At 37.5% G+C, this 17,700-nt stretch overlaps 1 protein-coding gene across 2 annotated transcripts in view; it reads left to right on the top strand.

Annotated features, from left to right (window-relative positions):
* SLC30A5 (solute carrier family 30 member 5) overlaps nucleotides 1-15,071 on the top strand; it is a 53,601-nt gene extending 38,530 nt beyond the window's left edge. For both annotated transcript variants that reach the window (XM_072606454.1, XM_072606455.1), the window contains 5 exons: nucleotides 22-151; nucleotides 4,983-5,214; nucleotides 7,054-7,280; nucleotides 8,557-8,685; nucleotides 14,383-15,071. In XM_072606454.1, coding sequence (XP_072462555.1) covers nucleotides 22-151; nucleotides 4,983-5,214; nucleotides 7,054-7,280; nucleotides 8,557-8,685; nucleotides 14,383-14,553 — 889 coding nt within the window. In that variant the 3' untranslated portion in view covers nucleotides 14,554-15,071. The remainder of the gene's footprint in view (nucleotides 1-21; nucleotides 152-4,982; nucleotides 5,215-7,053; nucleotides 7,281-8,556; nucleotides 8,686-14,382) is intronic.
* The last annotated feature ends 2,629 nt before the right edge of the window (nucleotides 15,072-17,700 follow it).

The raw sequence follows: 17,700 nt of genomic DNA, 5'->3' as shown, positions 1-17,700 counted from the left end.
AAATGTACTATTCTCTTTCAGGTATGGCAGAATAGAAATTCTCTCTGGTTTTATTAATGGACTTTTTCTGATGGTAATAGCTTTTTTTTTGTTTGTGGAATCAGTGGCTAGATTGATAGATCCTCCAGAATTAGACACATACATGTTAGCGGTAAGTGTTTTTAATTTATATCTGAATTCCTACTTGTATAATCATTACAGTTAATGTATTGCTATTAATATAACTTTCCATATTCGCATATATTCATAACTTTTTAAAGTAATTGTTGCTAAAGTATTTGAGTTGACAAAATACTAAAATAAATGAATATGTAAGCAGTACTTTATCCTGACTTCTCAGATCTCTAGTTTAAACATATATTTTTCAGTTTAACAATTCAGTTGATCCATGATTTGAGTATTCAGTATCCTAGACAGATTATTTTTGCATGCCTTCCCATTAGTTCTTGAATCTATCTAAAGACCTATCAGCTTTCCTGTGGATCTTTATAACATTTTATGCACACCAGTGCAGCTTTGAGACTGTTTCTTGCTAAATCATCCAAGGGATGAGAGCTAAGGAGTTTGAGTGACATAGTGGGAAATAATTACTCTTGATTTTTCAGATACTGTGAAATTTCATGATTTACAGCCACATAGAACTGGATCTGTGTTTTTAAAAATGGAGTTTTATTTCCTAAAGGAGTTTTTAGTTATTGAAAGTGCTGCATAATTTCCCAAATGCATCCACCCAATCTCTTCCTTCAGTTTAATTCTGGTTCCCGCTTGTTATTCATCTGCAAGTCCAAGTTAAACATAGTGATTATCATTTGAATTGAATGTCATAATCTAACAAAAACACATTTTTCACTTCATTTTTTTTCTTGTTAATTATTAGCAGATCTCTTGTAAAAAGCTCACTTTCGCTATGAGATTACCGGTACCATTTTCTTCTTGGTATTGATGCAGTTACTACTATGTCATCAGAATATGAATTCAGGGAAGGAATCTTGTCATTTTTCCGTCTTAGTTTTGCATCACCGTGGCAAAACCCTTTGGCAAGCATACAAATCTTGGCAAAGCTTGTAATTCTTTCATGTCCCATTCACTATAATCAAAAGATAATTGTACAGGGTCATCTTTATGAGTCTGTCAAGGAGTCTTGTATGACTTTAATGTATATATAGGAGACACCTTACTGGAAGAGAGTGTTTAAGGCTGCATTTTACTCCTTAGTCATTTGGTAACCAACAGTGAAGTTTCTTGTATTCTCTTGAAGTCTCTTGTATTTCAGTCACTTTATGTGACTTTGAAGACATGGCATAAGACTTGTTTAGATTAGATCCTTCTTTAGATTTTCATCAAGGATACCTTTAATAGACTATTCTCACACAGATTTTTAGAAAGATGAAAAAGTAGGCATAGATGGGTTAATAACACTTCTCTGGAGCCTTTTTTGTTGGTGATATGGGGAGTAATATTACATAGATTTTTTTTTTCTTTTGGGGAGTATTTTCCTGTCCTTGAGCTCTCTTAAAAATCGTTCCCTCATTGCTGTAAATTGCATCATTCTAGGACAGATTTCTTTTTCATATACTTGTCAGGTTCATCTCCATAAGTTTCATTCCCTCTGCAGCTGTTAGAATGCAAGTATAGTGGGCTCCACTCCCACTGAGGCTTATGTTATCATTGATGATCTGCAGGCTGCATCTTCTGCTCCACTTCCGCCAGGTTTTCTCTACAGATGCTTTTCGAATGATCTAGCTAAATCGAATCTCATGCCAGCTTTTCTGCAGATTTGTCTTCACCTCTAGTGCTTGTCATCATTTTGTAAGGTAATACTAATTGTGATCTCTGCCAGCCTCATCTGTACTGTTTTGCAAAGGAGCTCTTATTTTAAACTGACATTACCCTGGGCTAGCAATCCTTTCTGCTTGATGAGGAGATCAGGTTTTGCTGCCTGAGGTAATTTCTGGGTTCCTTTGGCCTCCTCACTGCAACAACTATTTTTCATCTCTTATGGTTCTCTTATAAACAGTGGCCCTGAGCCAGTTACTTAACCCCTTAGTGCCTTAGGAACTTCTACGAGTCTAAGCCATAGAACAGTTGTTGATGTGCTTTACTAAAGGGAGTCTTCTAACTGAGGACCCTAACTTTAAGAAATTATAAATCTAGTTTTTTAAAAAAAGGTTTTTTTGAGTGTTGATGCCTTCAATAGTGTCTCTTCATTTTTGTCACTATGGAAACATGAGCCATATCCATTTCATTTTGTAGCTGTCATCCTTCCAGTTCTATCTGTAGGTGCCATGCTGTTGAATTGATCTCACCCCACGCTTTCTGTAGGCTGTCTTCTAATTTGGTACTGATTGAACTGACTGTCGATGACTGACTGAATAGAGCTGATTCTGAAATGACTCATGTCAGGGATGAATCACTTGCTTTCTTTTATGGTTACAGGCAGTTGGGCATTTTGTGGTAGTGTTTGACATTCAGTGTGCGCAGTGTCCTCTTCTCTTAAAAAACATTCATGAGATATAGGCATAACGTTTCTGGTAGTCTTCCGGTCTTCTGTGTCATTTTTTTTTAAACTGGAACCATATTTTCTAATACATTTTGCTGTCCCATCCTGAACCCACTTTCACACTGAGCTCACAAAATGTCAAAGCCTATGTTTTCTTGGCTTTTCTCAATTCCACAGAGAATTTCTTTACTTCTTCATCCTCCGTGATAAATGTTAGCATATAAACTGTAGCTACCTTTTTAATTTTCAGTCTATTCTCCTGGAATATACAATGTAGTCTGAAGGGTTTTGTGATTCATATTATAAAAGTGAATATAGCATATTTCTACCTGACATATAAAGCCACACCTTCTAAAAATTTGCTGTGCCAAGCAGTAACTTATTCAGTGACCATTTCTGTGACCTGTGGGGTGATGTTTAGAGGACTGTTAGAATCTGATCTATCTAAGCACCCTGGGGGGATAAAACAAATATAACCAGGAAGCCATTTTAAAATGTTCCCCCCAACTTATTAGAAGCTCCATTCAGAATTTAGTGCATTTAGCGTATTGCTCGTGCCATTCTGTAACTTACTGCATTCTAACTTCCTTCTCTCTTATTACAAAGGACTTCTGGGACTATTTGCAAATCTGTACTATTCATCATGTGTATTCTTATTTATATAATCTAAAGAATTCGAATGGATTTTGCCACATAGTCCCTGATTATAGGTGTTTACCAGACTACTGGGAGATGGAGTGTTAAGCTTAATTTAATTAGAAAACCTTTATTTCCTCTTTTGCTGGAAATCTTTTTTAAATATGGTACTGTGCTTTTCCTCCTATAGTAAGCATAATGAGTGTGATTTACTCTTTTTCTGATCGGGTGTTTCATGGTAATCATTCTATCAGTCATAAAGTCTCTTACTGCGATGTAACGTACTGTAGACACAGGAGTATACAGGAGACATCATGATAGCTGACTTTCTAAGGAAATCTGATACTTTGAATTTCTTTAACGATTTGCCTCTTGGGTGAATTGAGCGTAAGGAAAGGGAATGTTCTGGTTAGTTTCTTGTTGAAAATGATTCTTTTTACTATTGTTTTTACTTCTATTTATTCCAATAATGCGATCATCAGGATAAAGGGTCTGATTATGTCCTTGATCATACTTCTAGATTACTAAGCAGAAAGGTTCTACTAGTAGTTAGGATTTTACCATGCAGTTATATAATACCAGCTCATAATTAAGTTAAAATTGAAGAAAAGGTGTTATTTTTCTAAAAGCATGTAACCTTTTGTCATTACATGTCCCTTGTGTAACATTGCCCTAATTTTATTAATGTATCATAACCAAATCCCACCTGGTGTTACAGAATCCTACCATGATGCCCATCTGTTCGCCCATTTGTGGAATTAGCTGTCCTCTGTAATATCATGTTTTCTTAGAACTAATTAATATGCCAGATATTATACTGCTGCTTTAAAAAAAAAAAGCAACTTTTCATGAGTGGTCCAGAACTTGGAGTGGAAGTAATGACAGTAATATAGCTTAGGAAAATAGGCCGTACCTTCTGTTATTCAGTTTATTTTTTCTTCATCTTTTCAAAGGTAATTATTCTTATTTAGGAAAGAAGATATTAGTGTTGCATATCTTATGGAATTCTTTTTAAAACATGAGATAGAGACATTGTAATCAGTATATTTTTATCTCCAATCACTTTCTTCCTGAAGCTAATTTCTCAAATGACAAATTTAAAATGTATGCTAAGGGGAAAAAAGTTCTTTATTCATATTTTCTGGTATAAATCTAATAAGAGAGAGGAAAAAACCAACACAACTGACCAGTACATTGAAAATATCTGAAAACATGTACATTGTGTAGTACCTGTGGAAAGTGCTGCTCTAAGTATTTTGACATAGAGAGACTTTCTTCTTATCGATGACTTCTTTGCAGTAGAAGCTCAGTAATGGAGTCTCTAATTCAAAGAGTATGGGCATTTTAATCACTTTACATGCTTAATTCCAGATTACTTTCTGAAATGGTTACACCATTTTTCCCAGCATCACCAACAAAGTGTTCATGCACCCATCCTTCCAGATCCCCTCCAACATTGATTGTTGCCGTTTTTTGTCATCTGCCAATTTTCTGAGCATGAGGTGCAACCTCAGGATTGTTTTGATTTGCAGTGGTGCCAGATGTGAATTATTTTTATCTCTTCATTAAAGCAGGTTCAGCAGGGACTCTCTTCTATGACATTTTCAAGGTCATTACTTGTTTACTTTATACACTTGAAAGTAAAAGAACGCTATTTCGTTAATTTTTTTCTAAAATTTAGACTTCTTATTAATTCAGGTTAACCACCTCCAAGATGGTTATTATTAACATATGGATATCATTAACAAAAAAATTGGGCACATGGTAATTTTGTATTAAGAAGTTTAACAATGTATGATAGAAAAAAAAATAGTGAAGTTAGATTTTCTTTTTTCCCTTTTAATAGCCTGTCTCAGTTGGAGGGCTGATAGTAAATCTTATTGGTGTCTGTGCCTTTAGCCATGCCCATGGCCATGTCCATGGAGCTTCGCATGGAGGCTGTCACTCACATGATCACAGCCATTCACACCATGGACACAGTCATGGACACAATCATTCTCACAGTGATCATGGACACAGTCATAGCCATGGACATTCCCATGGACCTTCAGGAGGAGGCATGAATGCTAACATGAGAGGTAAGTGTTGGGTAGATATTCTATAACAAGTGAATTAATTGTGGAAAAGGATATCCTGGAATATGCCCACTCAGTCTACTTATTCAGAAAAAGACATTCTTCCAGGAGAGTCTCCAGACAAAGAACATACATTGGGAACTCAACAACTCTGTGTTGAAAAGTTCTAGTAATGGCATGCAAAGTCCTGAAGCTCTTTATGGGAGAAGAGTTGAAAAGTTATGCCATGAAGGATTGCACAAGAATGCCCTCCCTCTCACAGGAGGGAAGAGATCATTGTGCTTTTTAAAAAAGAGATGCCATTGGATTGGAAGGCCAACAAAGACATTAGCTATGTTGAGTTCTTTGTTTATCAGGATACATTATGGCAAGATTCCAGTGATTGAGTCATGTAAATGAATGTGTTTTTCAGAGGAAGGAGGAAAAGAAGGAAAAAGACCACGTTTATTTAGCACCTGCTGTGTGCCAGGCACTGTGCTAGAAACACTTTGAACAGCCTTGGGAGGAAGGTACTGTTATCCCCGTTTTAGGAAACTGAGGCAGGCAGCCATTCCATGGCTTGCCCGGGGATACACAGCTAGTAAATATCAGGGGTCAGATAGGAACTCAGGTCTTCTGGACTCCAATTCCAATCCTCAGGCCCATTGAGCCATCTAGCTGCCTCTAGGGAGCTAATAAAAAGAGCTGAGTACGAAGGACTGAGACCGAGGGGGTGGGATAAGAGAAAATGACAGAAAGTCTTCTTACATCAGGAATGCCAAAGGAGAATTTCAGAATGATTGGCCAGCGTCAAACATTGCAGAAAGGTCGAAGAGAATGAACATTAAAATCAGTCTAGCATGGAGCAGAATCTCTCAAGCCATTCCGTGCAACTTGTAGTGTAATATGATTGAGCGGAATTCCATGACAATTATCCCTCTAAAATAACAAATGAGAATTACCTTACTATGTAATTGGCAGAGGGCTAGCCTTGGAATCAGAAACACCTAGGTTTAATTCGTGCTTCTGGTGCGTGCTAGCTGTGTGACTGTAGACAAGTCATCTAACCTCTCCATGTGCGAGTCTTTTAGACTCTGAAACTCTTCTTTCTACCCTGGGAGTTCACCACACCAGTGAAGTCACAGAGTGTGTGTCTTTGTGTGTCTGTGTGAAGAAATTCCATGTTAAAGTGCTTGTGTGGTCCTTTTAAAGTATCTTAATTAATTGCCCCAGTTTTGCTTCAGAATTTTCACAGGCCCCTTTTATTCTGCTCCCCACTCCACCCCCCAGCATCTAGAGATTCTGGCATTTTAATGTAAACATCAGAGTATTCAGTGACCACTTCAGTATAGGAAAACTGTTTATGTTAAACGTTCATCTGCCGAGTTAAGTGCATACGGTTAATTCATAGTCACATTTTAGAATCAGTAGCAAATTGGAGAGGGGTTTCTTCATAGCAATGAAATTAGGGAATCCTAAAGAGAAAAAGCATGTGGTTATTTGGGTTTTACATGAATATATAAAGTGATTGGGGAGAAGAACGAAGAGCAAAAATGTGTGTAGGTATCAAGAGATAACCAGGAAAAATTAATTGTATGATTTCCTTCTGATTTTTAAATAATTTATATTACCAATATACAACCATCTTCATAGAGGCAAGAATCAAAGTCTGCCTATCTGTTTGCTTTTGTGTAGTTTTAGTACACAAATGCATAGATTTTTAAGCTGAATTTTCATATATATATATATATATATGAATGTTCTTGAAGTTTTTAGAATTCTAATTATAGTCTACAACTAACCTGGATAATGGATTGTGTGTGTCCACGTGTGTGTTTAAAGCTGTTTGTGCTTTCTTTGCAGGTGTGTTTTTACACATACTAGCCGACACACTTGGCAGTATTGGTGTGATCGTGTCCACAATTCTCATAGAACAGTTTGGATGGTTCTTTGCCGATCCTCTCTGCTCTCTTTTTATCGCTGTGTTAATTTTTCTCAGTGTTATTCCACTGATTAAAGACGCCTGTCAAGTGCTGCTTCTGAGGCTGCCTCCAGAGAATGAAAAAGAAATAAACATTGCGTTAGAAAAGGTGGGCTTTGAATTTCTGCATTTTGTGTGTCAGTTTACTCAAATTTTTCTTTGTATTTTAACATGGATTAGTTAAAAATTGAATAAATCCTTTCTGTGCTGAATTTTAAAAACGTGGTTTGCAAAAATTCGACTAAGGGATGGGTCTATATAATAAAAACTGCTTCTTTGAATATTTTTTTTTCAATTAAGCATTTACTTTCCTTCCCTGCCTTTTCCCCTAATGGGGCCTGGGGGGGAGGGGCACAGCCTTTGTAATAAACATGCATAGTCCAGCAAAACAAATCCCCACATTGACTGTATCCAGTCATTCTGCCTCTTTAGTCCATCCCCTCTCTGTCAGGATGTAGGGAATGTACATTATCGTTTGTTTTCTGGAATCGTTATTGTTCATTGCATAGACAATGTTCTTTAGCCTTTCAGTTCTTTAGACTTGTTTTTGTATAAATTATTCTCCTGGTTCAACTCAGTTCATTCTGCCTCAATCCCAGGTTTCTTGGAAACTATTCCTTTAGTAGTTTTTTTGTGGTTCAATAGTACTTAATTATATTCATATGCCATAATTATTGAGCCATTTAATGAGGAATCCCATATTTTTCTTTTTATCCAACAATCAGTGAATCTTCTACCAACATAACCTTTTGATTTGTGGATATCTGTATGTATTCAGATTTTTTTTGCATGTGTATATTATACACATATATATTGTAGATGAATGGTGAATAATTCTAAATGGCGTTTTTTGCGTAGAATAGTAAGGGGGTGGTTGCAGGTTATATAACGTGTGAATCTGAAGAAATGTATCTAGACATTAGTTAGGTGGAAATACATTAGCATAGCTCAGTGTTTTTGAAGTATGTTGGAGTTTATCTTGGAGTAGGGTAAATCTGATTACCAATATTGTGTCATGTTTTATGGGATGGATGCCATTGTGTGTTTGCCATCCGTGATTCAAAAACCTAAATATGACAGCCACTGTGACCCACTTTCCAGTCAGTTATTTTCAGTGTTCTGACACTATATGTAAGGGTGATAGCTGTGGTTTTTACATTTGGATTACCTTTCTGTCTTTTTGACTATACACTTTGTTCTTTTCTCTTCTGAATAAAGAACTCCCCATCTCTCTCTAGAAATATTAAAAGGTGTTCAATGAAGTGATTTTTCCTGGACCAAGAAGGATTACTAGGCAATAGACAATAACTAAATCAGTGTGTGCTACCATATTTCATTTCTGACAGATGAAAAATATTTATCAATACCCTTTTTCTATTTGGCAGATTCAGAAAATTGAAGGCTTAATCTCCTACAGGGACCCTCATTTTTGGCGCCATTCTGCCAGTGTTGTTGCTGGTACAATTCACATACAAGTGATGTCAGATGTACTTGAACAGCGCATTGTACAACAGGTAAGACATTTTAAGAACTTGTAACTCTTCAAAAATATAAAAATAGCCTAAGCTTATTTCTGAATAACCCACCAGCTAATGCATTTTCAAAGCATTACAATTCTGGCCTTTGCAACCTATGCAGAATTTTCCAATACTCATTGGCCTCAGTCGGTGATAAAGACATTTCCAAGAGGGAACAAAGAAAAGAGTGTGAACTGCTTCCAGTTACCTGACCACTCAGTGGAGAAGCTGCCAGCGTGAAGGGCCAGGGGATTTGTAGCATGTGTATAAACACAGATACACTAAAATTGTGTGGGTCCTCTTTGTGGAAAGTACAGTACTATGGGTCATGTGCAGCGTCTAGGAGTATCTAGAGTGGTTGGCTACACACAGGCTTTAAGACTTTTCATTGGGCACTAGAATTGGCCTTTTTAATTTGATTTAATACCACACATAGAGAAATTGTTAGACTAAATGACAATTTCAGCAAATGAGTAGCTGTGAAAACTAGATTGTTTTAGCCAGCCTGTCTACTACAAGCCTTCAAAATCAGGCCATTGTGCAGTTGTTTATTTATGAATTCACTACTACATAATGACAATCATAAGCATAAATTCTTAAAATTTAAAACAATTAACTGTTTTAATCTGAGAAGTAGATTAGAAGGGTTAGGGTTTTTTTACATTTTAATCAGCAGATATATTTTTGATGTTCATTTAGCCATGAAAGGTATTTCCCCACCCATACCCTTTCCACTCCACCCTCCTCCCAAATAAAATGTCCAGAGTCCTTCCCTTGGTAATAAATTTCCATTTGCTATGTCAGTTTTTCATTGGAACATAGTCTGTTAAATTAGTACTAGTAAAGTCTATGTAACTCATTTACATAAACTCAAGAAATACCAAAATCTTCTCTTCCCACTGCTTCTTTGGCACTGAAGTTGGTCTGTTGGTTCTACCATGAATAAAACTTTCAGGCAGAGTGAGGACATATTTGTACTGATCCATTCAACTAGTCTCACTCATTCCCGGTTAATGTTATGAGCCAGTTTGTTGGATGCTAAGCCAGAGTGAGGGGTGCAGTTAATGGTTAAAAAGTAGACTGGCATTATCTTAGTGTTGTTCATGTTAGCTGCTAGTTGGCCCTACAAACAAAACCGTGGATGTAGGTCTTCCTTCTCCCCTCTTTACCCTCCACATGCCTGCAATCTGCCTTCTGTCCTTAAAACTACCAGTGGACGGCCATATCTGAAACTAGTGACTGCTGTACTTTCCATGCCAGTGAAACTTGTCTGTCCTGTATCTTATCTCAGGGCCAGATGACAGTTGGGTAATTTGGCATGCTGATGCTTATAGGAGAAAGCTAGAGGCCCTTCCAGTGTTCTTCTCTTTTCCATCTAATCCAAAGAAGTGATTCTAGTGATTAAAGTTTCAGACCAGGTAGGAGGGGAGAAAGGGGAACGCTGACATTTTTGCATGGTAGTTTTTTCAGTAGTTGAACCTTTTGCCCTCTCCGCAAAAACATTGTTGGCCACCTATTTTGACTGTGCCCCTGCTTTGGCAAACTCAGCTCATTAACAAAATGTTGGTTGTAACTAATTGAATGGCCAGTTAACAGTGTCATTCATCGAGTCAGTAAATATTAAGCATCTACTTTTGTTGCAGGCACTGTGCTAAGTGCTGGGGATACCAAGCAAGGCAGAAGATAGTCCCTACTCTCTAAGAGTTCTGTTTGTTAGGAGACAACATGCAAACAACTATGTACAAAAAAGCCATCCACTGAAGAAATTGGAGTTAATAACAAAAGAAAGGCACTAGAGTGAAGGCTTCTTGTTGAAGGCGTAATTTTAGCTGTAAGCTGAAGGAAACCAAGGGAGCCAAGGGAGAGATGAAGAAGGAGAAAATTCCAGGCATGGGGCAGTCAGGAGATGGAGGATCTTATGCACACAACAGCAAGAAAGCTAGTGTCACTGGATCATAGACCACGGAGCTGGGGAGGTATATGGTGTTAGAAGCTGGAAAGATTTGGGATGGAGAGCTAGAATATGAAAAGCTCGGATTCCCAAACAGAATTTCATGTTTGGTCCTGGATACGGTCAGGATCCATTAGAGTTTATTAATTAGGTGAGCGACATCATCAGACCTGCGCTTTAGGAAAATCACTTTGACAGCTAAATGAAAGGTGGAGTGGAGTTGGAAGAAATTTGTGTCATGGAGGCCAGGTAGCAACTCTTACAGGAATCAAGGCATGAGGTGATGAGAGCCTGCACTACAGAGTCAGAGGAGAGAAAGGTACATAATAGATATTATGAAAATAAAATCAACCTTTGGAACAAATTGGATATGTCTGGAGGGTGAGTGAGAAAGAGGAGTCAAGGATGACAACTCAATTGTAAGCCTGGGTGCCTGGGACAGTAGTGGTGCTCTTGGAAGTAATAGGGAAGTTTGGAAGGGTAGAGTAAACTTTGAGATTTGAGTTGAAGATGTCTGTAGGATATCCAGTCTGAGATGTGCCGTACACAACTGGAGACTGAATCTGGGGAGGAGGAGAGGGGTTAGGGCCCAAGAAGATTTTAACATCAGCAGCAGAGAGGTGATAATTGAATTCATTGGGGCTGCTGAGATCACCAAGTGACATCATAGGGAGTGACGAGACGAATTCAAGAAGTGTCTTTGATTCTGTCAGTGAGCTCAGCGCTGATAAGCATCATGGGAAAAAAACTAAAGAAATAAGAGACGAAGCCCTGCTTAAAGAAATTCACTGCCTCTATGGGAAGATGAGAATTATATACATGAGAGAGTTCGAAAGGAGTACATTAGTACGGCAGAAAAAATACCATATTAAGAGGCTCAGGTCCGCATGCTGGCTTTGCCACCAGCTGCCTCTGTGACTTTGGGCAAGTTGTTTCCTGTCTAAGCCTCATTTTCCTTGTTCTATAAATGAGAGAGTTGGACTCTGTAAGGACGTTTTTATATTCTGAGCTGATGTGTAGCACACAGTAATACCCCATTCATATGTAGGTCAGATTTTCTGGTAGCTGTGGATTCCTAAAACAGGCACAAATCTGGAAATAAATTTTAAAAGAGTTTTAACATTTAAAGTAGTAGTCACCCTCCACCACTTAACAGGAGAGACTTTTCATGAAATTCAGTTTTCACCTGTTATTCATACAATTTTGGTTGCCTGGTTTTCTAACAGATTAAAAACAAATTAGAAGGTGATAGTAATAGCAAGAAGTGGCAGTTGACAGTGGAGGGATGAGAAAAAATGTACGTAGACATGGGAACTGAAACCGACATTCTGAGCTCCACTTAGCATAGAGGTTAGAACTTTACTTCATAGTCAGTTGATGTTCATAACGTTAATATTGTCAAAATAAAAGTTTAAATTCTGTATTAATGTATTCAGAGATATTTTGTATTTCAGATATTTCCATTAAATATGACTAAAATATTTTAAAAGTTAATGTTTAGAGAGACAAATTCCATTTATCTGAACAGTTTACTAGAGTTTTGTTAGGTAAATAAGGCATGACAGTGACAGAATGCTAAACCTATGAGCTAGTATAATGACAGTGTACAGTACAGAAAGTCTGTGTCTGGAGAATGAGTGGGCTGTGGTTCTCATGTGCCTGTTCCAGGTTTTCCCTATTGGAAGTTGGTAGCAGACTCCCCTCCCATTTACAAGTTGGTGTGTCATTGGGATTTCTTCATATGCATGGACCTAGATGGTCTTCTTAAATTAATATTAATTCTAATGAGTCACATCTTGAGTAGGAAGGGTTTTCTCCCCCTTCAGTTCAGCAAACTTTCGTTAAGAACACACAGAGTGTGTACCTATGTGTCTTTGTATAGTGGGCTGTGCGAGGCATTTTAACAAGATGCCTTCCTTGCTTTCCTGAGACTTTACCCGAGGAATCCACAAGTAGTAGGCAGAAGTATGAACAAAGACATGAATGAAAACAGGCTAATGTTAGACATCTACTGGGAATAGTGAGAATTCCAGTTAAGATGGAAAGGGAAGGGGAGTAGAAAGTCCTTGTGTCCAGGAGTTTGAACTTCCTCATCTCAAAGCCATTGAAGTGTTTTGAGCAGAACCTGTCACATGACCAGACAATCCACAAGAAAAATTCGATATGGAGTTGGAGAGAGTGAAGATGAGAAGGTCTTTGAGGAAGTTTAGGAGGTTTCAAGGTACAGTGGAAAGAGTACTGGTTCTGGAGTCAGTGGGTTCAAATCCCAACTTTGGTATTCACTACTTGCTGGTCTTAATACCTCATTCAAGTCACTTAACCTCTGTAGGCCTCAGTTTCCTCTTCTGTAAAGTGAAAGTATTCTGTGACAGGACCTCTAAGACCCTCTAGGATTCCAGCTCCATGGTACTATGAACACTGAGAACTATGCAAACGATGATATCACTCTTAAAAAATAGTAATCCAAAGAAATGACAGGTTTTGCAGGAAGGATAATGACTTTTAATGCTAGCTGCACCGCTCAAAAGATGTCCTAAGAAAAGTAGAAGTGGTGAAGTGCATCTGGAGTCTGCAGGTGGGAGCGGATGCTTGAAAATAAATGAAATTGCCAAGCAAACAAGTATTGAGAAAAAAGGCCAAGGAGAAAATTCTCAATAACATCTGCTTTAATGGGGCTGTAAGAAAAAGCAAAGAGTAATTAGAGAGGTAGGAAAAAAGTAAGAGATATGTGGAATCTGGAGGTCCAAAGGAGGAGAAACTCCAGAAGCAGGGGCTGGTCAGAGAGGATGAGCACTGGGAAAGGGCAGTAACTCTGCTTTGAGAAGGTCCCTTCTTACAGGGGTGAGGAAGTGGAGGCATCCAATGTAAACTGTTTTTTCAAGAAGTTTGGCTGTGAAAGGGAATAGAGAGATGAGATGGGAACTGATTGGGGTAGAAGGGTTCAAGGGAATGCCCTTTTAGAATTGAGCATGTTTGGAGATAAATAGGAAGGAAGTAGTGGAGCAGCGAGGGTTAACCCTGTAAAAGGTGAGGAAAGGTGGTTCTAAGGGCTCAGATAGATCAAGTAACCTTAATACTTATTCTGAGATAGGGAAGATAAAGAGAATGGATAGGATATGAAGAATGTTCAAGGAATTCTAGTATTATCATGCAGTCTTTTTTATTTAAATAATTTATCGATAAGTTTTGTTTTGCCATCATCCACATTTCCCACTCTGCTTTCACCAGTGGCCTCCCAAATAGCTATCTCTTATTTTAAAAAGTGGTGGGGAGGAAGCTCCAGAACACTAATCACTCTGGGCTGATGGCAAATCTCATCATCTCTTTTTGAGGCTCCATGACGTTCAGTTTCTGTGGGTTGTTTCTTTGCATTGTAGTCGTTGCGAACATCGTTTTCTTTCTGCTTGTTTTGACTGCATCAGCTCACCAGTTTACTCAGGATCATCTTACTTGTGTTATCATCTCACCATGAAAAGTTACTTTTGTGCAACTTAGACTTGAGTTCCTAAGTAGTTTTAGCTAAAGGCCTGAAGGAGGGGAGGAAGTCAGGGGACAACTGCATGAATTTCAAAATAACTACCATAGTATTGAAAGATATTAAAAGACTTAACTGTGACTTAATTTAGTTGTTTAACTTTATTGGCAGCCTTAGAAAGCTAATAAATAACCAGGAAATGATGCTAACATCCTAATATGCCATCTCCTAATTTAAAACTTTCACAATTTCTTGTAATCATAATCAGGTTACCGGAGTACTTAAAGATGCTGGAGTGAACAATTTGACAGTCCAGGTGGAAAAAGAGGCATACTTTCAACACATGTCTGGCCTAAGTACAGGATTTCATGACGTGCTTGCTATGACAAAACAGATGGAATCCATGAAGTACTACAAAGATGGCACGTACATCATGTGATATGAAATGTGATTTACCTGTTGGCTATGAATAATGAAGATTAAATGACTCCCTGTTGGTAATGTCGAGGGGAAATGCACATAAATGTACAGAAACAGTATACTGTATTTTCATTTTTTAAAGTTCAGTCCTACCGGATCAGGATGTTTTTCTAAAGGAATCTTTGAAATGGACTGATTGTATATGTGAAACATTGATTGTATATGTGAATAATGGTAATTTGAATTACTGTACTTGTGTTTATTAAAAAGAAATCTTACTGTGTGTGTTATCACAGCGTATCATATTCTTGTGGATGTACAAATCTTTCACATTCAAGTAAGGGAAAATGGAAATGATGTGCTGTAGTGAGAAGACTGAACTTGTCTCAGTGTGCTTATTTTTCTGTCCTATTCTCTTGTAAATATGTATTTACACGTTCATTATAAGGATTCAAATGAAAGTTTGAACTTTGACTCAATTTTTTTTTTGCAAAGTCTAAGCAAAACATAATAGGAATTAAAATTCTGTTTTATGAATTTTCTGTACATAAGACTTATTTCTAAATATACTTTTGATTATATCCAGCAAATTTTGTGTTGCCATTTTAAATTTATATCCAAATTGCCTCATTTGTGAGATATTTGCAAATCAGTGGCACTAGTTTTTTTGTTACCCATTAATGCCTCCTTTCCATGGTAGAATATTCCATTTCTAGTTAGACAGCTAGAATTGCAGGTCATTCTTCAGTGGGTAAATTGCATTTACTGCAGCTGACATATCGTGCTGTGACTTGTCTCAGTTATGTCCAGCTCTTCATGACCTCATTTGGCGTTTTCCTGGTAAAGATGCTACAGCAGTTTGTCATTTCCTTTTCCATCTCATTTCATAGATAGGGAAACCAAGGCAAACGGGGTTAAATGACTGCTTGTCCAGGGTCACCCAGCTAGTGTCTGAGACTGGATTTGAACTAATCTTCTTGACTCCAGTCCCATAACTGTACCCACTGCACCACCTAGCTGCCCTTAAGAAAGGGAGGGGACAAGGAGAAGGGAAAACTTGGCAGTTAGAAGGAGGACAGGAAAAAGGAAGGACTGTTGTTCAGTCACGTCCAACTCTTCATGACCCCATAGCATGTTAGTGTTGTCCCAGGGGGTTTTCTTGGCAGGGGTACAGGACTGCTTTGCCTTTTCCTTCTCCAGTGGATTAAGGCAAACAGAAGTTAGGTGAGTGTGTGAGGTCTGATTTGAATTCAGCTCTCTCCACTGAGCCACCTAGCTGACTCTAATTCTATACAGCAAGCCTCTTTACTATTGTCAGTTCACTTTGATGGCTCAATCAAATAACTCCTTTCTGGAACATTTAAACTTCCTTATAATTCAGAACTGGAAAAAAAACAACTTTAAAAACCTACACAAGTAACAAGAAGCAGAGCTGAGGCTTACTCTCAGGTCCCGAGACAAAATTCCAATTCTCTTTTCCATTACTTGGAGGTTTAAAGTAGTTAATTTTGTGCTAATTAGGCCAAAAAAAATACTTTGTCAAAGATATCCATAGAGTTATTTTTATCTGTAGCTATATTACCTCTTACACTAATTCTGCTTAATTTTGTTTTTCATGTTTCTCTTAAATTATCTGAGAAGGCTCTGCAAGTTATTCATGGATATCATAAAAAGATATAAAATTATAGGAAAACCAAGGAAAACTGTTTTTTGAAAAAAAAGATTTTTACTAGCTATCTTTTTTTTATTATCAAAGAATTTTCATAAGTAGGTAGTTTATTTTCATTCTAAAGCTGTTCTCTTACTTATCCCATATGTTGTTTTATATTGCATCATGTTCTTGATAATGTCAGCATGTTAAGTTGAGTTGGAGTCATTTGATGTTTTTGTCTCCTCCCTTTTGTACATACCTTGAGTCAATATTTTCATTTTAATTCACATCATTTACCCTTTTCACAACAGGAATAGTGGAATTTCCTTTTGATTTTAGTTTCGTATTTTAAGCTTTTAAAAGTCGAGTTCAATGAATGTTACATCATAAATACTGTAGTTTATAAAAGTTTAGACCCCGTCCCTGTGCCCTATCCCAGAAGTGCACAAGCAATAAAATCAATCCGTAGAATCCCCTTGCCTTGCATCATTAATTACTTTCCTTAAATATTTAGCTATTCTTAGTACCCTAAGTACCTATTTATAATTTTCAAATATATGCTCAAGAAAGCTCTTAATCCCTAGATATTTCAGAGTGCCTCAGCACAAATAATTTATTTTTCAATTTTAAAGTTGGAGATTGGGCTACATTGTGGATAGAGAGTCAGCCTTACAGTCAGGAAATCCATGGGTGGGGTCCTGTCACTGTCACATACTAGCCATGTGACACTGGACAAGCACTCTTTTTTAATGTATTTATTTTTAGCTTTCACCATTTACTTTCATAAGATTTTGAGTTCTAAATTTTCTCCTCTCTCCACTCCCCAAGATGTTGTGCAATTTGATATGGCCTTTACATATACATTCATATTCAACATTTTCACACCATTCATGATGTAAAGAATTAGAACCAATGGGAGGAACCACGAGAAAGAAAAAACAAAAAAGCAAATAGCGTGCCTCAGTCTGCATGCAGATGCCACAGTTCTTTTTCTGGATTTGGCAGCATTCTCCATCATGAGTCTTTTGGAGTTGTCGTAGATCTTTGTGTTGCTGAGAAGGGCGAAATGTATCAAAGTTATTCACTGCACAGTGTTGCTGTTACTGTGTACAATGTTGCTATTACTGTTACAATGTTGCTGTTACTGTGTACAATGTTCTCCTGGTTCTGCTCACTTCACTCAGCATCAGTTCATAAAAGCCCTTCTAGGTTTTTCTGAAGTCTGCCTGCTCATCACTTCTTATGGAACAATATTGAATTACGTCCATATACTACAGCTTGTTCAGCCATTCTCCAGTTGATGGTCATTCCCTCTAGTTCCAATTCTTAGCCACCACAGAAACAGCTACTAGAAATATTTTTGTGTTTACAGGTCTTTTCCCCATTTTTATGACCTCTTTGGCATATAGATCTAGAAGTGATATTACTAGATTAAAGGGTATTATGCAGTTTTATAGCCCTCTAGGCATAGGGGGCTATAAAATTGTTCTCCAGAATGGTTGGATCACTTTATAA

The sequence above is a fragment of the Notamacropus eugenii genome, chromosome 4 (genome assembly GCF_028372415.1).
Source record: "Notamacropus eugenii isolate mMacEug1 chromosome 4, mMacEug1.pri_v2, whole genome shotgun sequence".
Classification (NCBI taxonomy): domain Eukaryota; kingdom Metazoa; phylum Chordata; class Mammalia; order Diprotodontia; family Macropodidae; genus Notamacropus; species Notamacropus eugenii.
The sequence above is the reverse complement of the archived record's forward strand: the minus strand, read 5'-3'. Positions and strand labels throughout refer to the sequence as shown.